Source organism: Trematomus bernacchii, unplaced genomic scaffold, assembly GCF_902827165.1.
Source record: "Trematomus bernacchii unplaced genomic scaffold, fTreBer1.1, whole genome shotgun sequence".
Taxonomy (NCBI): Eukaryota; Metazoa; Chordata; class Actinopteri; order Perciformes; family Nototheniidae; genus Trematomus; species Trematomus bernacchii.
In genome coordinates, this window is record NW_022988050.1 from 15,966,070 (window position 1) to 15,980,424 (window position 14,355).

The 14,355-nt window shown below is 39.1% G+C and overlaps 1 protein-coding gene across 1 annotated transcript; it reads left to right on the forward strand.

The window, feature by feature from the left end:
• Positions 1-993: 993 nt before the first annotated feature.
• On the forward strand, positions 994-12,119 carry gprc5c (G protein-coupled receptor, class C, group 5, member C). Its single transcript, XM_034118888.1, has 5 exons — positions 994-1,303; positions 4,828-5,874; positions 7,714-7,814; positions 9,861-9,989; positions 11,309-12,119. The coding sequence occupies exons 2-5, from the start codon at positions 4,887-4,889 to the stop codon at positions 11,339-11,341; spliced, it is 1,251 nt and encodes a 416-aa protein (XP_033974779.1). The 5' UTR covers positions 994-1,303; positions 4,828-4,886; the 3' UTR covers positions 11,342-12,119.
• The last annotated feature ends 2,236 nt before the right edge of the window (positions 12,120-14,355 follow it).

Sequence of the window (14,355 nt, forward strand, 5' to 3'; positions counted from 1 at the left end):
AAAAAAACATGTCTATGAAGTGTTTTGCTAAAAATACCAAACTGATCATGCATTCTAGCCTCATTCCCCTCTATTTCAGCCTGTGCTGATTCTGGGTCAGTAGCTTCACACATTCACACTTCAACATAAGGCATGTTATGAGTTCAGATTAAGCAATAAGGTTGAGGGAATATGATACAACCTTGAGAACAAAATACTGTGGTCACTACCGAAACAGTGGATGTTTTGTAAAAAATTAAGTATATTGAGTTATCAACTAAAATGATATGATACTGATTGGTTTAATGTATGTTCAATTTCAACAATCATCAACTCTGGAATCAATATGATCAGTATTATGCATTTTACAAAGAAAGTTTGCATTATGATTTTTATGAATTGTATAAATTGAACTTTGATTAAAAATGCACTTTTATTCATTTACTTGTGAAAACTCTCAAGAAATATTTGTTTAAATACTATTTAGAGAAGGGAAGGTAAAACAATCTTAACAGGTTAATATAATACTTGTTTACTACAGTGTATGTACTATGTTTCTGTAGTGACCATTTTTGGTAGAGGAAGAACATTCCAATACAGTCTGAAAATACGATATAAAAATGTACGATTCTTTTACTAGATAAGCCTATGTGTAATTTAGATATGGTACAAAATATATATGGACAACGTTTTGGGGAAAAAACATACAACATTTCAAAACATTTCCAACCTGACTTTGGTCCAATTCGGTAGAATGGCCCATATACATGTCACCACTAGATGTCACTACACACCACCTAAACACCACGCATATGTTGGATGTTTAATTTTGCTGTAATAAAATCAGTTTATCTTGCATAAAGAAAACATGTAAAGTTAATTTGCTACAACAAGAAAACACTGAAAGATTTTTAAAGAAATAAAACATTAAAAAAATGTGTATTAGATATTGAGTGATGGCAGTACAGTCATGCATTGAAGTGAGATCGTGCGTGTGTGCACGTGCGTGAGAGAGGGGGAGAGAGAGTGAGTGAGTGTGAGAGAAGGAGAGAGAGACCATCACAGCAGTCAGTTCGCTGGAAAACGCTCGTGGAGGATTCTTTAACTTTTATATTAGTATGAAGTGAGCTTTGCAGGGACCAGTCTCATGAGGAGTTCCAGGAGATTTACCGAAGACTGCAAACTTTTTAGTTGACTTGTCTTTTTTTTTTTACACTCGATGATTTACGGTCAACTGAGCGGTGGCAGCCGGAGGAGCAGGTGAAGAAGAGATTCAAAAAGCGGGATCAACAACCACCAACTCAGCGGGGAAGTCTTCACAAAGGTACTTACACATGTTTACATCAGACCCATCTTGTTAAAATAAGGCGAATTGTCTCGTTTAGAGTTGTACGATTGTGATATGTTTACAAAAAACAGTTTTTCTATTCTATCTGGTTAGATATCTTTTTATATTATTTGTACACGAGGTTAATGTCAATCGTCTTGTCCCTGTGAACAACCGAAAATGTGTGAAACTGCTTTTTAATAGTTTAAATGCACAAAAACGTCATATTCATATTGATATGAGAACATATGCTGCATGTAAGCTAGTGACGAGCTATTAACAGAGGTATTAATTATAACACGACTGAAAATAAAAGGTGGTTTTCCTTTTATTTATTTGAGTGAGAACTCGATACACGTTACGAAAACTGAGCTTAATAGGTTAAAATTTAAAATATCATAGACGAGGTACACATATTGACAATGACAACAAACCCAGTGAGTCCTTCCAGGGCTTGACAAAACTTTTAGAAAACCCTGGGTAAAGATTTTGCTGTGAACTCCCCCACCCCCCTTTGTCTTCTAAGTTGTGCATTTTATATTTATCATGTTGCGTTTAAGTTCTAACATTTAAGGCAAGCAAACAATGAAAGCAAGAGTTTGACACCAGAAATGACTTATAACATTACACTTTGAATATTTTGTTTCAGTGGTTCACATTGCTAAATATCACATGGTAAACGTTAGAACCTTGGGGAGCATTTTGTTGATGTCTTTTGTTGTCATCTCACACATTTAGGCCCCGTCCACACGGAGATGAAAACGAAAACGAACCGAGGTCGATATCAAAAAAGTATTCCGTCCACACGGAATCTGCGCCAGAAACGTGTCCGTCCACACGAGACTGCTCGACCCGGAGACGCTGTAGTAGTGATGTGTCGGTCGCGAACGAGCCGGCTCAAAGAGCCGGCTCTTTTAAGTGAACGACGGGAGCCGGCTCGCGCCCGCGAACGAGCCGTTTTTTTGTTTTTGTTATTTTTTGTTAAGTAATACAAGACAGAATGATATGATGATCTCCGCGCTACAGCTGCTCCGTGCATGCATGCAGTGGCATGTACTATCCAAGGATTAGAGACTGTTGGATGCTGCTGTTTTGAGCATTGCAATACATTTATTTGTATTATGTTTTTTTATGATTAGAGACGGTTGGATGCTGCTGGACTGAGCATTGCAATATATTTATTTTCACTATGTTATTTATTTATGATTATCCTTGGGCTCAGCAAAGATTTGATGTCAGCTGTTGCTGTCTTTTTTTCTATAGTTAATACTGAAATAGAGCCCTGCTGTTTTGTCAGGGCCTTTTCTTTAAATATAATTTTAAAATGTCGATACAGTAGCCCCTTTTTTTAAATGTCTATGCTTAAGTTTTTATAGGTGTTGCTATCTGCTTTGTGTAGCGTGGTTCTACAAGCAAGTCTGTGCATTCATTGGGTGGTATCAGAGAGATACAAGGGTCTGTAAATGCAATGAAAACAATTGGCCACAGCAAATAATTGATATTAAACATGTAATTTTTACTTTTGAATACTTCAGTACAAAGGATGTATTGAATAATTTAAGTGATATGTGTACACATATAAATCATTAGTCAAAACAGGGCTACATTTGATTGAATTATAAAAGGTATAATATGTGGTAAACTGAAGAGCCGTTTGGGAGCCGAAAGAGCCGGCTCTTCTTGGTGAGCCGAGCCAAATGATCCGGCTCACCAAGAAGAGCCGGAATTCCCATCACTACGCTGTAGTACATATGCCGGGACTGTAAGTGGCGCTGTACTTCCGCCACAAAATTCACCAAAAGCAGCGGGGGTGAGCAGCAGAGGTGGGGAAGGGCGGGGCTATGGCGTCATCGTTATCAGGAAATGATCGTATAGGGCGTACACACAGAGCCGTTTGGCCCCCCAGAGCGTTTTGTCCGCAGATCTACCCACCTTGGGAGCCGTTATCATTATCCACGTTTCCGTGTCGGCCTTGTGTGGACGAACCGTCTATACGATAGAGAACTGTAGCGGATACAACCCGTTTCGTCTCTGTGTGGACGGGGCCTTAGGCTGTTGATGGGAAAACATTCTCACCTGAAGGTCCATTTAGTAAATGTTGATGAGCTTACAATCACATCACATGATCTTTATCAGCAGGGAGTTTGCCTAGTGATCATGGAATTGTAGATTCTCATTGAATGTGGCTCAGAAGCTTTGATCAGCAATTTAACAAAGCCATGATAATTGGACAAATTCTTCCTGCTGATAAAGACCATGTGATATGATTGAAAGCTCCGGAAATGCTATGGACCTTGTGGTGAGTTTGTTTTCTTTCAGAGATTATGAAAGAACTTGAGATAGTAGAGATAAATACATGATATATGATAGATAAAATAGTTGCGATTCATTGATTTTTTTAACTGTTCTGTTTGGAGCTTGATAGAGCTTTTAAGGAATCAGGGGTTTCCCTATCCTTGATTTATCTCTGTCCAAAGTTTGTATGGAAAGACAAAACAAAAAAAGTTGTACCAGCTGGGAGTCTTTGGTCTTTGTTTCTTACTGGAATGAAATTATGCCTTTTGTTCTTACCTTGAACATTCAGAAATAGCAAACATGCCATACAACGGTTGGTCCTTGAGCTTTCCATGGTAACAGAGGTACAAATACAATTGACGTGTTAATATAGTGTAATCACAGGTCTCTGTTATTCAGTTGGTAAAAAGTGGCTTCAATTCTGTGTGTGATTAGAGGTCACACCCTAAACTGAAAAAAAACATATAAGTGATTTATTACAAAAGAACTGACAGACCTCTTGAAGCCACCCAAAAATAAGGGACTAACCAAATCATTCAAACCAGAAAAGGTTAAAACGTTGTTCCAGAAAGATCCTTGTCGTGATAGAGTCACAGAAATTAGAAAGACTGAACTTCCGCCACTAGAAATCTATCGATCTGGCTCAGAGTCCTCAGTTCAGAGTAATTTAATCTGACGGGGACAAAAAGAACCAGCCAGACACAGCAAAAAGCAAAAACAGACGCTGTGGAGATGTTTATCACAAAGCAGACACTGTTCCACTCTGATTTTATGTTGTTTAAAATAAATAATCATAAAAAGTACCAATGATTTTGATTTGATTTGTGCATTTGTTAAAACTAAAAGGTCCACCCATAGCACTTAAGGTTTAATGCACTTTCACCTATTGATTCAGGTGTAATCGCAATGCACAGAAACAATATTTGTTCAGAGATCCCTCTAATGATTAACGTCAAAGTTAGGGAAAAGTCCATAGTTGGTAATTCAGCGTTCTAATTCTTTCTAGCTCTGAAAGACTGTCAAATTACTTTATATTTAAACATCATGACAAAGCTTTGAATCCCATGTGGGGAAGTGTGTAAACTGACTCATGTAAGTGTAATATTTGCTTAATTGGGTGTAGACAACAGTATCCTATTCCAGTATTTGTGACGTATTTGAGTCTTTGTTAATACTCAACAGTCCAAGAAATCTTTCAGACTCTCCCTGTTTGTCCTTCTGAACAGGTGCTGGCAGGATCGCAGAACAACTTGTCCAAACTAAATTCTGGTCTTTACAAGTAGCCATGGCTGCCAACAACACCCCTCACGGCTGTGGCCCCAATGTGGACTCCCTCTATTACAACTTGTGTGACCTTGATGCTGTGTGGGGCATCGTGCTGGAGGCCTTCGCGTCGGCTGGCATCGTCTTCTCCATTGTGCTTTTCATGGCGCTGCTGGCCAGCATACCCTTTACGCAAGACAAGAACCGCAAGAGCTCGGTGGGCCTCCACGCCTGGTTCCTGTTCTTCACGATGGGTCTCTTCTGCCTGACGTTCGCCTTCATTGTGGGAAAGGATTTCTCCACCTGTTCCTCCCGGAGGTTCCTATTCGGGGTGTTGTTTAGCGGCTGCTTCGCCTGCCTCCTAATGCAGTGCGTGAGGCTGAACATCCTTGCCAGGCTGAACAGTGGGCCCCGGGCTTGGGCCTTGGGTCTGGGGGCAGTGGCGCTGTGGCTGGTGGAGGTGGTCATCAACACAGAGTGGCTCATCATCACCATAGTGCGCCACCCACAGGGGCCACTCAACGCCACAGCCGAAACTAGCACAGCAACGGCTACTCCTTGCAACATCGCCAACGAGGACTTCGTCATGGCGCTGATCTACGTGATGACCCTGATCCTGGCTGTGGTGGTGGCAAGCCTGGCCATCATGGCGGGTAAACACAATAAGTGGAAGAAAGACGGTGCCTTTATCCTTCTAACCAGCTTGGTCTCCGTGGGAATTTGGGTGGCGTGGATCGCCATGTACATCTACGGGAATGAGAGTAGAGGGGGGCCCACATGGGATGACCCCACCTTGGCCATCGCCTTGGTAGCCAATGGATGGGCGTTCCTCATCCTCTACTCCATTCCTGACATGTGCAGTTTAAGCGGTGACGATGACAGCCAGCAAAGCTTCGGGGACGATCTGTACCCCAACAGAGGAGTCGGCTACGAGACCATTCTGAAGGAGCAGAGCTCCCAGAACATGTTCATGGAGAATAAGGCTTTCTCTATGGACGAGCCCAACCAAGGTGTGTAGCCTGCTAAAATGACAAATCTCCTCTGAGACTCAAATGTTGTTTATTTCCTCTTTATAGTTAGTTTTAACCATCTTTAGGCTTGAAATGAGGCTTTGAAAGGTTTTTTGTCCATTTCCTATTGAAACATACAAGCTAGTTAGGGTTTGAGTTAGGGTTATTGCTTTTTGTTGATATATCATTACACTACTACTATTACTCTAAAATATTAAAACTCTAATACAGAAATACGACTATATTACCTGTACTTTTAAAAAAGGAAAACCTTTCTTAATGGTTTATATCAAATCCATAATGATGAATTCTAGACACCAAGTTATAGAAACAATATGTCCTGATTTCCTTTTCTTTTTGGCTATAGCATCACTATTGCCTCATCAAAGCTCAACTTTTCAATTTACAGTAGCAGGTATTGGCTTGGTTTGTTTGAATGGTTATAACAAGAACGGTTCGAAGCACACATACATAAACTTTGCATGTGACATATTAGTCACACAGCTTCCTCCCTGAATAAATATCAATCATATCGGAAGCTCAACAAAATGTCTGCATGGATTTGTAGGTTCTGTCCTTTGACTGAATGACCTCAAAAAATGTATGGCCCTCATAAACATCAGGACGGGCTGATTACCTTCCTAACTGTCCTCAAAAAGGTTGTTTTGCATCTACGTGATGACCCCACACAATTTGATATGCTGCAGTTTAAGTCCTGAGCCGAGCAGGATGATGATGCAGTAAAAAAACGCCACAAAGATCAGAACATAAGTCTGCAGCTCTCAGGCAGAGAGAGCTGGTCATCAGGGCTGGAGTCAGTGGATAATCATAGAGGGTGAGGTAGACGCTGTAATGTGGCTGTTAATGTCACCAGTCTGTCAGCTTGTGTCACTGTGGTCTAGAGGTGGAAAGCCACCAGTAAAACTAGTTGTTGCCGTGTCATCTTGTGTGATAAACACAAAAGATGAGGGATGGATCCAGTTAGTCAGTTCAAAAATGCCCTATACATTTAAATATCTATTTTTTTTTATTGTTGATTATTGTGTTAGCTCAAAGTTCAATTTGTTCCATATAAGTATGTTGCAAATAATGGGTTAGGGTTAGGGGGGTCTAACCCTTTTAATTTAACAACCAGTTTGTTGTTTTTTAGCTGCATTTTTGAAAGTGACTATATATATATTTAACCCATTATAATGCTGCCATTGTATATTGGCATTTATGTTTGATTAAGCTTATGGACTTTTTCTCTGCAGCGTTTTAGGGAGAAACCCTCACTTTTCAACCTTTATCATTAACTTCCCAGTTTACTCCCTATAGATAACTTTGTTCAATGTATTGGGAGCCATGATGAATACAAATCAATAATAGTCATCAGGTGCGGGAATAGAAACTGACCAACCATATGTACACATGTTGTTCCCAGAGTTGCAGTCAGGTATTCAGAGTGTCTGAATCATTCCTGTTAATGAGTGTCTAGTATCTAACTGCATCCCTAACCACTGTATCCCATGCAAACACTGCCTCTGATTCCCACCAGAACCATCACTCCTTGTGTTTGCATAGTCTCCATGGCAACTGAGGTGTGGCAACAGTTTCATCCAAACGTTTGATTTTAACAAAGTCATCTCTCTTATCATTCTAAGGATGCAAGCACGAATGAGATTAAGGACAGATGCATCATGGTCTGCTGATTAAGTGCTTTGTAGCTTAAGTGGTTGTAATATAAAGATATAAGGGATGTTTGCTAGGGAAAGATAGCAATTAGGAGGCAGAGAGATATCACTCAGAGGGCTTGATATGTGACAAGATTGTAACGTTTGTTGTCTCTTTGCATTACAGGGTCCAAGCCTGTGTCTCCGTACAGCGGCTACACAGGGCAGGTGAGGGGTTCAGTGTACCAGCCCACTGAGCTGGCCATTATCAGCAAAGGAGGGGGGATTGTAAGTACAAACAAATTGGTTTGCTTTCAGAGAAACTCATTTGAATGCTGCATTTGACTCTGTAAGGTAGCTGGTTTACTTCCACTGTATGTCCTGTGCTAGGCAAATATAAACTGAAATGAACACCACAAGTAACACTTTCCCAAAACCCTGGAAATTAGTTAGCATTCGACCTGTTTGCGCCACAGATCTTATCTGACAAACAGGTTTTCACCACAGCAGTATATTACTTATTCTTTATTGACAAGGCTACATGCCATGTTTGATGACATTTAGGGATGATCATTTACAAGAAGTGTCATAAAAGATGCACTGGTCAAATTGTGGTCTTAACGATGAATATTTCCAAATTGCATATATATTATTATATATTATCTTTTTGCAAATGTATTGATCTGAGGTATGTCAGTATTGATTTAAATATATATAAAATCCCTTTTTCGTTTTTTTTTGCTTAAAGTTTGTCAGTGTCAACCTAGAGTCGAATATAAACAGTCATCCTTCAATTATGATATGTACGCCCAAAACTACAGCATTTAAGAAATAGTGAAATTGATAAAAATTGTCAAAACTCAAGAAAAAAAAACAGTCACAGTGACTTAAAAGGGCAGGGGCTACAAAACGATCTGTTCTCTAACAAATAAAAAAGTATACAAAAATAAAGGAAGGCAAACACAGAACAAGAGGGCTAGGCTATCACCAAATCCAGGATATACGGGGTAAGGTTAAAAGAAAACCACTTGCTCAGATGCAGGAAAGCTAAGACTCACAGCACAAAGACAACCTGGTGGAAGTGGACTGGTTAATATACTAGGGAGCTGGGTGTGAAAAGGGGAGCAGGTGGGTGTGGAGAGTGAGCAGGTGAAGTGAATGTACTGACTATGCCGAACATAAACAAGCAAAACAGAAAAGGAATTAAAAAAAGTAAATACAGGTCAAGTCAAAACCATGACAAAAATAGGTCATGTCTGTTGATTTTAGAAAATGATGACAGTAAACAACTTCCAAGTGCTTCATGTCACATATCTTAGAGAGTTTAATTGTGAGAATGTATAGGTATGTACATAATGCGAAAATGTGATCAAGATTTAAAATATTTTATCCACGAGTTTGGAGGGTTTTATCTTTTTTGCTTGAGGGGACAGCTTAGGGATAGGCAATGCATTATCCAGCACAACATAGACAGGAAGGGAGAGGTATTTCAAATGATTTGAAGTTGGGCTATTTGAGATACTTATCCACAGTGGGTATATTAACTACAGAACATGGTTGTCAGCATGCCCCCATTTTGGAGAAACACGCAGGAATACCAACACTGAAGCTAAGCAACAGCTTAACAGCAAGTATTGTGGGAGGGGTCAGCAGCAATATGCATTTTGGACACGTTAAACAATCAATATCATAGCAAAACACTATATTTAGATTATTTGGCTTTACCTTGTCGTCAGTTAACTGAAGGGGTTATCTATGCTCTGTTTAAAGCCAGACTCTTTGAATAAAGTAGAACAGTAATAGACAACAGTTATCTTTGCAGAACATGGACGTTGGGGTCTTACTCTGAATCAATCGCTAGTATTGTTTGTGTTTTTGTATGACTTTGGTTAGTTCGGATTCACCAAAGTAACCAAACAATCGAACGTGTTGAGGCAGTGGTAGACTGGCAGCTCCTTTGTTCTGCATGGTTAAATGATCCCTTATATTCAACGGACCCTGGTGGCAATGGCGAGAGTAAAGATGGATGAAACGGCTTCAGTTTGGCTGTCTGTCATCACGGGAAAGCAGTCAAATGTTATAAATATAGCCTGCACGTCATCATTTGTGTCACTTATGCCTACGTCAAAAGCTGTGCATCACTTTGCTTCTGTCTGATTTCTAAACTGGGGGCGTGTCAACCTCCAGCTACTGTAGTTAATACATTGAATACATTTTCTCATACAACCCCCTTGAAACATCCAAACTGGCTCAGTACACTATTTTTGTTCTTTCCAAAAAGCATGTTCTTTCCCATCCTAGTCTCTGAATGTTTGTGTCCTCCTTGTTGTGCAGCACCCTCCGGACGTGTCCTACGACATGATCATCCCCAGAGCCTCAGCCAGCTCAGTAGCCAACAGCGGGAGCAGCACCCCCTCGACCCGCACTGACAGCGGCAGCACCGCACACACAAACGGACACAGCGTACGTGGTACCCTGAACCCCCCCCACGCCTCTCTTTGTTTCTCCTTATCAACTCGCTTACCTCCAGATGCTTTCTGTTCCCCTGCCTCTGTGCATGTCCACCTCTCAGTATCCATAGCAACTTCTCCTACAGGTTCACTATGAATCACCTCTTTGTCTGGGGTTTCTTTTTTCTTACCTTGTGGAGCTCACTCTCTTAAAGCCTCTTCTCTTTTACCTTATCTGCTCAATATGCTACTTGGACTCCATGTACTTTTCTATCTGTTTTCTGACTGCAATGCAAGACAAATGTTGGTGAAAAGGATTGCATGTGTAGGTCATATTGCAGTGTTTGTATCTCTCTGTACATACCATTTCCTTTTTTAAGTCTGTTATTTGTTTTTTAACCTGAAAAGTTACATTTTGACTTTTAAACCCTCAACTTCATGCTTTAAGGTGGCTCTGAAGAGTATGGTTCTCTTATTTCCGGAGGACAGAAGCTGTAGTCAATTTTAAGCAGATTTCAATGTGACCCAGATTTATACTTTTTAGACATTTGAATAGATGACTCATAATACGTACAGTTTATGTCATGTTATAAGCTAACCACACACAGAGGACAGACATATTTAGCCAAATCTTTCCTTAAGAATTTGTCAAATGGATTTTTCTTTTTCACCAAACTCATTCTGTGTCTGAATAACCCAATCACCATTCCATGTATAAAAACACAACCAAAAAAAGTTAACTCTATATTTGTATTTACTCAATATTTCTTAAAAATATATAATTTTTAGGGGATCTTTGCAAAAATCTTTGTAAATTAGAGGTGTAGATCACAAAATGTGCCCATTTATCAAAATTAGGTTACTATCCACAAAATATACTTAAACAAAAAGCCATTTTATAACAAAAGTCTGTTGGATTGCACTGTGTTTAGGCAGAAAGAATGACACATACTGTACATTACTTTCATTATTTCAAAATAAAAGCGTTGTAGATGTTTTCACTTTGAATCAATGATATCGGATCACTGATCTTTGAATAAATACATTTATTCAGAAAAATTGATTGTTTGACAGCTAGTGTTGATACAATGGAAACTAAATGTTTTGCTAAATAAGGTGATTATTTGTGTGCAAATTCTTTAGAAACCCAAAAAAGCCACTTTGATTTCAGACACATCATTGGTCACAACTGTTAGACTCCAAGCTGCTGTACTCAAGCTTTTCAGAGCCAACCATATAACACTGTAACACTGGTTTTCAGTGGCGTTGTCATCTGCATCCAATAATGTGCTGTTTGATTAACAACCGTTCTCTCTTCTTCTTCTTCTGCAGGGAAATGGTCTGCAGAGGACGTCCCAGTGGTGAAGATCCCCAATACCCCTTCAAAATAACTTAAGTTCATGTCTTTTAATTTGCACCTGTTGGCTGTAGTTATGCTGTTCTCCATGGTTCCCTAAGCTGTTTCTAAGAGGAACCTTCAGCCCAGACATGTGGCGAACGCTGCCTCATTCCCACTGATGGAAAACAGCTTCTGTTGACCGTTCTTTCCCATGAGCCTCTGGGTGTCAGAAGTTTAGAGCTTCATTTGGAAGTCAAAGCGAGGGGATGAAGCAGAACAAAGACTTTTTGCAATGGCGGCCTTTCACTGGGAATGGACTGTGAGCTCTCTGCTGGAGCCAATCACAGCTGCAGAGTGACGGGCTGACGGTGCAAATATCATCTCCACGTGTTCACACACACAAACTCCATGAATGTCACTGCAGCGGCACCAATGAAACCATCTTCACTTATATTTAACATATTCTGCACATGTGAGTTTAATTATAAGATCTATTCTTGTGCCTCTATTTGTGAATATTGTTAACAACCACACATACAATTGAACTTCTGGTGTTGGATTAATGTAAATATGTTATTAATGTGTCAATGGTTCAACACTGCATGAAAGCATTTTATGAATATGTGTATTTAATACTATTTATAGCACCGCTGTATAAATTATCACTTTTAATAATCAAATAATCATTTGAATAGAGCCATAAACACACCTGGGATTAGCTTGTTTCACTTGCTTATAATGCTTAACGTATTTTCATAATACCATGATACTTTTAAATCCATAAATAAATATCTATCTAATCCATTACATCACCTACAGTTTGAGAACCTTGTCAATCTCACAGAGATATTAGGTTAGCCTTTAATAAACATATTGTTAGGTCTTAGTTACAGAAGTATCAAAGCTTCATGGGATTTGTAGTTCTTCAATGTTAAATATCCAAAAGCTATATCCATACTCATTTCCTGTTCACTATATGTAGTCCACAGAATGGTGAGATTTGTTATACCCATATGGGACTCAAGTGATCCTACAATGCATCATAAGGGGTAGTGTACAATATATGGTCACTAACTTAATGTTAAATAGCTTAATGCAGGGGTGTCAAACTCAATTTCATCACGGGCCACGTTAGGGCTGCTCGATTATGGCAAAAATCATAATCTCGATTATTTGGGTCAATAATTGATATCACGATTATTAAAAACGATTATCCAATTACTTTGAAAACATCCATTTATGTGAACAGTATGTTTTTAACAGTTGATTACCCTGAACTTTAAGTATAATTCAACTGAAAAACCAATAAAAAAAAATATAAAAAAAAAAAAAAATAATAGTTTTATTTCGATTATGTTTTCATAATCGTTGCAAGCCAAAATCGTAATTGCGATTAAAATACAATGAATTGAGCAGCGCTAGGCCACGTAGGAATTATGGTTGCACTCAAAGGGCCGGTTGTAACTTTAAGACTATATCAAAATACATATATACATATTTAATATATATAAAATAATGCTTTATATTACATGATTGCCTCTGCATTGGATAATTATCGGATAGGGTAATAACTTCATAATTAACTACGTCTGAAAGCAGAAGTCTAGGGCAAGTAATTGCAAGTCTCTTCAGTGAGAATGTCACAAAATGATTTAAAAAGAAAAGCCAAATTCTGGAGGGAAAAAAAAGTGACATTTTGAAAAGAAAAGTGACATTTTGAAGATAAAAAGTGACCAGAAATTCTAAGAAAAAAGGCGTATTTTGAAGAAAAAAAGTTGAGATGCATTGTGGGACATGTAGTTTATGGGCAACGTGCTTCTGTAAATCGCCATGTAACCGTATAATAAACATATTATATTCTTGCAGAGCTCTTGTGGGCCACATAAAATGAAGTCGCGGGCCGGATTTGGCCCCCGGGCCTTGAGTTTGACACCCCTGGCTTAATGTAAGAGCTGCAACGATAAGTTGTGAAAATGAGTCAATTGACAACAAAATTGCCAAATGTTTTGAAAATCAATTAATCTTTAAAGTGCAAAATCGCAGAAAATGCTGTTTTCAGCCTCTCAAATATTGAGATTTGCTGCTTTCCTCCGTTTTATATCAGATTGAAGTGACTATTTTTGGACTGACAAAACCAGACATTTAAAGACCTTACCTTGGAGTTTAGTCTTTACAATCGTTGGCTTATCTCTGCTGTGCATTTTTGATGGTTCCTCCTTCACCCTTTTTAAAAAGATACAGATGTTGTTGCTGGGAATGATATCACACTGGTGATGGACCTTCAGATTTCTAATCATTTTTTATTTGATCCTAATGTTCTGTTTTTGTACCAAAGCCACCATGTGAAATCTCTTCAATATACACCAAATAAATGGTCACTTGTCAAGTTATGAACAGTATGTTTACTCATCAAAATGTGTCTCATGAGATGGTGAGGGCAGTCAGAGTGAAAAATACATTCTTGAACACGACAATGAGAACTCAAAAAAGACTAAACACAAAACCAGGATTGAAACACGAGCAGAACTAATGAGGGGATAAGTGCAGGGTTGCGGTCGAATACTCTAAAAAAACAGCTCCTAAGTTCTAACCCTATCGTCTATTCCTTAACCTCTGAGTGAAACGTCACGGGGTTAAGGGATAGTGGATAGGAGAATTCAAAAGGACTTAGGAGAAGAGACTGCGGTACTTTAGAGAATCCGACTGCACTTTCACTATCCGACGTGTTTATGATGCGCCAGCGGAGGTCATAAATGTGCGCCTGCTGCTGTGGGGAAACTATGGAAACTACAGTTTTCTATACAGCGGACTACAACATGGATGTTTAATGAGAACGAGGGACTACTGTAAACTCATCTAGAGACTCTGCACCGTGCTCTGATGCTGTTGTTTTATGCTTTATGAACGTGGACAACAGAGAAACATATTCTTCATGACCAAAGTTGGAATTGAAATAAAAAAGGAAAGTGAAACTTATGCTCGTCACCCTCTCCCTCCGGTCCTCATTAATACAAACGATCCCAATACGTATGATTGTATG

What these genes read in the sequence shown, in the direction of transcription:
- gprc5c (XM_034118888.1), top strand. Translation starts at nt 4,887, where the DNA reads ATGGCTGCCAACAACACCCCTCACGGCTGTGGCCCCAATGTGGACTCC. An exon ending in TCAGCAAAGGAGGGGGGATT is followed by an intron (nt 7,815 to 9,860) that starts GTAAGTACAAAC and finishes CTTGTTGTGCAG; the next exon opens with CACCCTCCGGACGTGTCCTA. An exon ending in CACACACAAACGGACACAGC is followed by an intron (nt 9,990 to 11,308) that starts GTACGTGGTACC and finishes CTTCTTCTGCAG; the next exon opens with GGAAATGGTCTGCAGAGGAC.